This window comes from Panulirus ornatus, chromosome 6 (assembly GCF_036320965.1).
Source record: "Panulirus ornatus isolate Po-2019 chromosome 6, ASM3632096v1, whole genome shotgun sequence".
NCBI lineage: Eukaryota > Metazoa > Arthropoda > Malacostraca > Decapoda > Palinuridae > Panulirus > Panulirus ornatus.
In genome coordinates this window covers 17211079-17219284 of record NC_092229.1, presented here as the reverse complement: position 1 = coordinate 17219284, position 8206 = coordinate 17211079, and the positions used below count along the sequence as shown (strand labels likewise).

Genomic DNA, 8206 nt, shown 5'->3' with positions numbered 1-8206 from the left:
AAGCCAAAATCTAAATAACACCATGACTAACTTAATCGCTGGAAGGCAAGCCGAAAACTGTTATTCTTTCCTCCACATAATGAACTACAAGACCCATAGCAATCAACTCTGGTCCACATCAAAGATCTACGCTTGCTTCACTAATTCAGCTCCCACTCATGAATAACTCCTTACCCATTTCAGTTAAATTCCTTCTCCCAGTGAACACACAAACATATGATACACAACTCGGAAATTATCTACAAATCAACCATACCCCTAAAAAGAACAGATATGAAAAGCCTACAAAAAATTCAGTGAGAAACAACTACCAATCTACCCTTCACTTCCACTGCTACATGCATTGCAATCATGAGTTGGAAGAACTATTCTGTTACAAGCCTTGACAGCATATCAGTCTTTCTTTTTAAACACTTTGGCTCATCTACAGTCCAAGCACTTACAGATATCTTTAACTGCTCTGGGTTACATAACAAAATCCCTAACATCTGGAAACTTTCCAACATAATAATAACCCTTAAACCCTCCATAACACCCAACTCCCCCCTCCTCCTCCTCCTACCACTGTATATCCCACTCCCACTCAGTAAAACACCAACTATTTGGGACATCATGTATGACACACACAACATTCACTCCCACATCAAAACAGCTCAGAAACAACAAACAAATTGCCCTCAGAACAGTTACTGGTATCAGATTTGTACAAGAAAAAACATTCCTTTGTATCCTCTGCAAGAAGTTAATTCACTTCACCCTAAATTATGCTTCACCCTGTAACCAACAAATACAATAAAGCTGCAAACAAATCAAACCAGTGCACTTACAACAATCATTTGCTGCCTAGTACTCACACCACTCATTGCCTACACAATATGGAACAAAGATTCTCTCACCTCACCATGCTCATAACTCAAGTATGGTGCACAGCTAGAAAGCTGCAAGAATCACAAAAATTTTTCTGGGGTTCTGTAAGATCATTTCTTTTATTATTATGATGTTAAAGAAGTCTTACTGATACAATAAACAAAGCTTCAGAGGCCTTGAACTACGAGTCATAGTGTGTTCACAGATTGTTTTGAGATTTTTTCATAAATATTTGCCATTTCCCGCATTAGCGTGGTGACGTTGAGAACAGAGGACTGAACCTAAAGGGGAAAATCCTCTCTTGGTCCCCCTCTCTCTTCCCTCTTTTGGAAAAGTAAAAACTGGAGGGATTCCAGCCTCCCGCTTCCTCCCCTTTTAGTGGCCTTTTACAATATGCAGGGAATACTTGGGAAGTATTCTTTCTCCCGTATCCCCAGGGATAGGGGAGCAAGATAATAAGACAAAACATTTCTTTTATGCCAAGAGCTCCCCATCTTGGGTTAATTATTCTCTTTGATGCAAAGCTCATAGCTTAAGTAAAACAGAGTTAACAACAGAAAAGAGGTAAGAGGAAATGTGGTCTAAAAGTTATAGTAGAAGTTGAAAAACCAGCCTCTTAAAAAGGGGAAGGTCATATCTATTAGGAAAAACAGACGATAAATGTCAATACTTAGAAGTACAGGGAAAAAAGACACCACAATGGTTCATCTCCAAGTTGCCTTTGGCTGCACACTAATCAAGTGATGCAGAAGGTTTGGCAAGTATTATGCTAGCCAATGGCAAGAGCTCAAATTCTACCAGTTCTGAGGAATATAAGCCAAAGGAATACCTATACAAGAGGGAAAAAGAATGAACACTGTGACACAAGGCATATAGGTCAGACTGGGAGAACTGACAAGGTACCTTATGGACTCCTTATCTGTCCAGTACAAAACTAGAGTTAGACTTCCCCATATGTGAAAGGAATACTCCATACACAGAAATCAATCCTCAGCATCACTGGGGCAACTATTCTGAAGACAACAATTTCAGCACCTGACCAGGACTCCCTGCTTCTTCAAAACAAGTTTAGTTATTGATGAAATGTGAGGTGACAAAATGGATTTCTTTGTGTTTAGTATAGAATTATAGAGCCATCAAAGGAGCTAGAATGGCAGTAAGAAATTTCAAAGGAGGAAATAAAAAAATTGAAAGAGGGTGGAATGCAGTAATGAGTCATTAGTGTACAAGTTCATTTGGATACAAATGAACAAGTTGAAAAGAAATTGTTCACAAAAAAGAAGTGTAGGAGCCATGAAAGAACACAGTTAATATAAAAAGAGGAAAGGGTTAATCCATCCAGAATTACAGAAAAAACAACAAAAAATGAGAGAAGAAAACAAGAGAGTAAAGAGGATCACTTAGACAAAATGGGCCATTTTCTTAGTCACTGGGGAGCTAATGATCAATAATATTAACTGCTTTATTGACTGCCTCGCCACAGTGGAATACATTTCTTTAAAGAGTTTCCAATGCCTCTCACCCCAGCCATCTGAGGAATGCCTCAGATGGCCAGAGTGAAAAGCCTTAGAAACACTTTCAAGAAATGCATTACAGTATGAGCATATAGCTAACAATGTCATTCACTAACTCCCTAGCAGCTGAAAAAACATCTCAAGACCCTAATGCCATTCAGTGTCAGAAGCTTTCAAGATATCAAGAGCTGTGTGGGTTAAGTTCTGTAAGTAAGAAACTCTGAAAGATGCCATTCACAATGCAGTAATAGACTAGCAGGTGCTTCCTCAATACTCAGAAAGTGAAAGGTAAAAAATTCTAGTATTTTCAAGTTACTTTATTCTTCTGCTGCAAAAGCATTGTTAATAGCAATTGTACATACACTAACTATTAATCATATCTAAGCCAAAGTAATGTTATAGGTTACTGCAGTATAAGCTAAGTACAATTAACTCATTTACAACAGTAGAACCCTAAGTGGATTTAATTCTCTATAAAAGATTTTTTTTACATGCGTTTATTATGAATACAGTACAGTAATAAATCTAGAATGTTACATGCTGCATCAGCGAACACCCAAAGTTTACAGTATAACAAATACAGCAGGTTTGTGTTGGCAGAATAAATAAAGTAAACAACATAAATAAACCATAAAAAACTCTCCATATAACAACCTTTTTAAACATGAAATAGCATTTTTGAACTATCTATAAGAGCCAGCCAGTCTTAGTGGCTCTCTGCGAGCAGTTATTTCCAAAAAAATCAAAAATTACACTCAACTACACATGACAAATATTGCAGGTGCTGTGATACTTTTCGATTAAACATACAAGTTTCAATTCCATTAACTTTTATACAGAAAAAAATTACATACACAAAATAATGTGTAATTCTTTACAAAAACCAAACAGTGAGAAACTGATTAAAATATTTTACATACAAAAACTATATACCAATTACTGTTCTTCCAAGATACTTTTGATAGGATCTGACAATGTACAATCAAAGCTATGACCCAGACACATAAAGCATAAATCCAAATTTTTGCAACATAACTCGTTTCAAATAGATCATCCAGTATCCATCACTCTGTTCACAATCCATGAGTGATTACATTGAGCTAATAGTTTGTCCTTACTCTTTAAAATTTTATTCCATTAATTTGACTTGTTGATATGCAGTATTTCATGATTCCTAGTGGTGTGCTGCAGGCAAAAATTACCCATTTGTAATATGATGCATTTAGCAATTACTGTATAATACTCATATAACAGAGCCTAGTTTTTCTTTTTTGGTAATGGCGTGTAGTTTTCCTAAAAATCTTGATATATATATATATATATATATATATATATATATATATATATATATATATATATATATATACGCATAATGAGATGATTATCCTTGTACTTTCAGTCTTGAAAATGGGCACTGATTACATCTGATGAGGTGTAAAGATTAAAATTATGTGAAAAGCTCTTAGTTCTTCTTTTTTATGACGTGCTGAAGATCGTACTTGCCACGAACGCATTTGAGCTTGACTCCAGGCACATCCTGTAACCTCCCTGGTCTAACTAAGACAATATTATGCTCCTGCAAATTATGGCCTTCTCCTGGCACATGGGCAATCATCTCCTTGCCAGTGGAAAGTCTTACTAACACACACCTGTTAGCACAAAACAAAACATATATCAGCATATACAACATTTACCTCAAATGATAATCAACAAAGTGAAATTCAAAAACAGAATCTTATAACCTATCATTTGCAATGTTTTCACCTGTATTAAAGGCACAGGTTTTGAAAAGGGACTAGTTTTATCAAAAAATTTATTTCCAAACCATTTTTTTCTTTTTTCTTCCTGTTTGCAGAGGGCCTAATTATGCTCTTAAAAAAGCATTTCTTACCATTTTATCTTTTTTTTTATATATAACTGTTTGCAGTTTCCCATGTTACAAAGCAGCACAAAGAACAGACAATGAAACAGTACTAATCTGCACACATCCACTATCTATCATGTATAATGCACCAGAACCAGATCCCCCCTATCCAAAGCCAAGCTGTTTGACAAACCTTTCCATGGTTTCATCTGACCATTCCATAAGCCTTGGTTCAGCTTAATGAAAGCATGTTACCCTATGTATACCATGTCATTCTAATTCACTTCATCCCACACAAGCCTCACACCCTCTTGCATATTCAGACAGGAAAATTCATTTTATATCCACGTTGTTTGATATAAAATAAAATGTGATACTTGCTTTGTCACCAGTACTTCTGTACGTCAAAAACAAAACATACTTACTTGCGGTTAGCAGAGTTGGGTTTTTTAGGTTTCTTGATAAGTGTTTTCAGTACAACACCTTTCGCAAATGGCCTGTCAATCAGGGGATTTTTGTTCTTGCGTATTTTCTTGATAGGTCCTGTGCGATGCATTTGGTTTAGAGATGCTGGGCGTGCTTCAGAAGTTGTCAGACTCCGTACCTGTATTATCAAGTGATAATGATAAGTTCTCTTTAATAGGACTTGGAGACTTTCAGGAATTTGTACTACTAAGTGTAAAGTATTTGTGCCCCTCCTGTCCTTGGACCAAGCACAAAATATTGGTTTGTAATTAGTTACCTATCCTTTCACTGCAGCCACACACAGTTATGTTATGGAGTTACAAATATTATAGACTAATAAAGAATTGCAAACTGGCAATATTTTCTGGAAACTGATTTTAACTCCAAGCAATGGGAAGTAATGCTAAATGTCCTATGCATAGATTTCAGAAAATGAATTATCATCATTATCACCTGTAATGCTGTTTTCACAATTTCTTATTCATAATGCATTTAAGCTGTGACTTGTGCTGTCTCATGGAGTGTGTGTGTGTGTGTGTGTGTGTGTGTGTGTGTGTGTGTGTGTGTGTGTGTGTGCGCGCGTGCATGACATCAGGAAGGTGAACTGTGGTGATGATCACGATACAAATATGTGATAACTGGAATCATTTAAGATTTAATTTTTTCATACATATTTGCCATTTCCCCACATTAGTGAGGTAGCATCAAGAACAGAGGACTGAGCCTTAGAGGGAAATCCTCATTTGGCCCCCTTCTATGTTCCTTCTTCTGCAAAGGAAAAACTGGAAGGGAGAATTCCAGCCCTACTGCTCCTACCCCTTTTAGTTAACTTCTACGACATGCAGGGAATATTCTCTCAACCCTATCCCCAGGGATAGAATTTTCTAAGTAGGTTTAAGGTCTTTGACATTTGAAGGTATGGAATTGACCAGCTAATACAGTCGACCTCCCCATACATTTTTAAAGGCAATGTCACACTTACATACTAGTACTTTGTCATCTTTCCTTTGTCCTTAATTACCATCTGCTGATGTCTGGCCATCAAACCAGTAAAAATGTTTAAACAGAAATGATGCTAGACCTGAACAACACCATCTGGATTCTTGGCTGTGCATGGTGGGCTTTGGTTTCAGAGTATTTTTTGCAGCAGTTTGGGAGTGGATGTGAGCAAATGAGGTCAATCTAGTTTTGTCTGTTCCTGACACTACCTTATTCAGGTGGGGAAATAAACAAATATGAACAAATATTTTTCTTACAATTATCATCATAACTATATTAACAGATGGGGTGGTTAGAGAGGTAAATCTGAAGGTCTTGGATCAAAGGTAGGTCTGCAGTATGCTGGGGGTGGGGAGGGGATGGAGGGTGAATCATTTGCAGTCTGCTGATTATATGGCTTTGGTAAGAACTAAGGGAACAGAAGCTGGTGAGAGAGTTTGGGAGAATGTTTAATTTAAGGACAAAAAGTAAGGTAGTGAGGTGCAGAAACAGGCAGGATAGTTTGAGTATGTTTAAATGAGGATGACCGGAAGTGGAGTGCTTTAGGTGCCTGGGATTGGACACGTAGGGGTGAAGTGAATCACAAGGTGGAAGAAGCGGCTAATGTCTTGAGTGTTATAACATGCAAGTAAAAGAAGAGGTTAGTGACTGTAAGGGTAAACTTGGTTATGTATTAAAGTACAGTAGTCCTAACAATGAAGTATGGATTAAAATTGTGAGCCTTGAATGGAAAAGAAAAAAGGATTGATGATATTCTAGTAGTGATCACAGTCCAAGTGAGAGGGTTGGCCTGGATGTCCTTAAATGGATTTTACATATGGCAAAAAGGTAAGATGAGAGACAGGCAAAGAGGTCTATCTGTCAGAAGTGGTGGGAGCAAGGGGAGGGGAGACTGAGTAGCTGGTAGGTAGAATGAAAGAGGCTTTGGGGTACTGGGGGCCTGAACATTCATGAGGGTGAGAGGTGTGTATTGGATAGAACCAGTTGGAACAATAAGTTATATTGGGGGAGACATGCTGCCAGTGGACTGAAGTAGGGCAAATGAAATTACGAAAGTAAACTTTGACATGATTTATGGAGGTCAGATGTGGATGGTAGTTTCTGGTACATTATACATTACAGTTATAGTTTGGATGTATGCAAATGAGGCCAATAATTGTTTCCTCCTGATACTGCCTTGCTGAAGTTGAAAAGGTGATTAGGTATAAGAAAAAAAATTATTACCATTGTTATTTCAAGAAGAAAGAGAGAAAAAGGCTAAGCATTAATATGTGCTTTACTCTTATATGCAAGTTAACTTGCCATTCTTACATTATGCAAGTATTCAAAACACATTTTCAAGCTTTTTAAGACTTACTTATCTGTACTCTATAATTATACAATCGTTTTTACAAGTTGAAAAAAAAGTTTCAGCATTGCAAATACCAAACTGCCTTCTTAACATACTGATAATGACAAAATGTATAAATAATACTGGAAACACTGGCATCCATACTTTACCTGAGATATAAATGTGGATGATGCAATGGTACTAGGGGAAACAGAAGAGATTACATTACAGCTGGAAGAGGTAGCAGTATTTCTCATACACATAGTTATGCTACTAGTAGATGTTGTGCCAGTATTGGGCAAAGTAGAATTCCAGTCTAAAGCTTGTGGGACTCTGCTTGTATCTGAGACATTACCTGAAATAAATAAAAATAACTGACACAAGATTCAGAGTATTACATAGTTATTATATAAATGGAAAAGACATGTTGGTAAAAACATTTGAAATGGTTCAGATATATGGAGAAGCTGAGCACAGAGACGCTAGGAGCTTCTTATTTGTCAAGAGGGAAAAAACAAGGACTACCAACAGTATCCGCAAAAAACATTATCCAAACCCCATATATTTTCAAAGGCAATACACAGATAAGGTTTACTGTGGGTACAAGATATCAGGATGAAACCATCATGCATCTGGTCACTGAGACTAGTGTTTCTATAAGTGAGAGGAATGATGTTCTTTACTCTTCCAGGCTGCCACTTCATTTTGGGAATTTCACTTCAGGCCAATGTATTTCTTTCACTTGTGCTTCAAGATGGTTGTTTATTACCTATCTCATGGGAAAAAGCCCAAATTCTTGCCTGAAAGCAGAATAACATAAGTAATCTTGAGATTTCTAGGTGCACTGGGTGCTCAAAACACATGTGGCTGCTTCCAGTGATACCTCTTCAGTGCCTTGCCTCATTCAGATGAGGACTATGGATCCAAAACATGGACCTCCTAAGGATATTTCAGAAACCTTGTCAGTTTCATGCCCAGATGTGTATAGGTGGTGTAACACTGCCTCTGAAAATGTGTAGGAATGAGGACAGTGTATTTATCAGACCCAGTCTAATGGGACTTTGCCGAAATGTGATGGCTAACTCATAAAGCTCACTGCATGTCTTGCTTGATAAGTAAGCTATGGCTCTTTGCTGCCACCTGCAATGCATAGTTACCAAATCTGGG

At 37.2% G+C, this 8206-nt stretch overlaps 1 protein-coding gene across 3 annotated transcripts in view; it reads right to left on the bottom strand.

Annotated features, from left to right (window-relative positions):
• Window positions 1–2683: 2683 nt before the first annotated feature.
• The window catches only part of tko (technical knockout), a 30517-nt gene continuing 24994 nt past the window's right edge, over window positions 2684–8206 (bottom strand). For all 3 annotated transcript variants that reach the window (XM_071662661.1, XM_071662659.1, XM_071662660.1), the window contains exons 3-5: window positions 7210–7394; window positions 4671–4849; window positions 2684–4030 (exon numbers count right to left, since the gene is read on the bottom strand). In XM_071662661.1, the coding sequence (XP_071518762.1) occupies window positions 3844–4030; window positions 4671–4849; window positions 7210–7394 (551 nt within the window). In that variant the 3' untranslated portion in view covers window positions 2684–3843. The remainder of the gene's footprint in view (window positions 4031–4670; window positions 4850–7209; window positions 7395–8206) is intronic.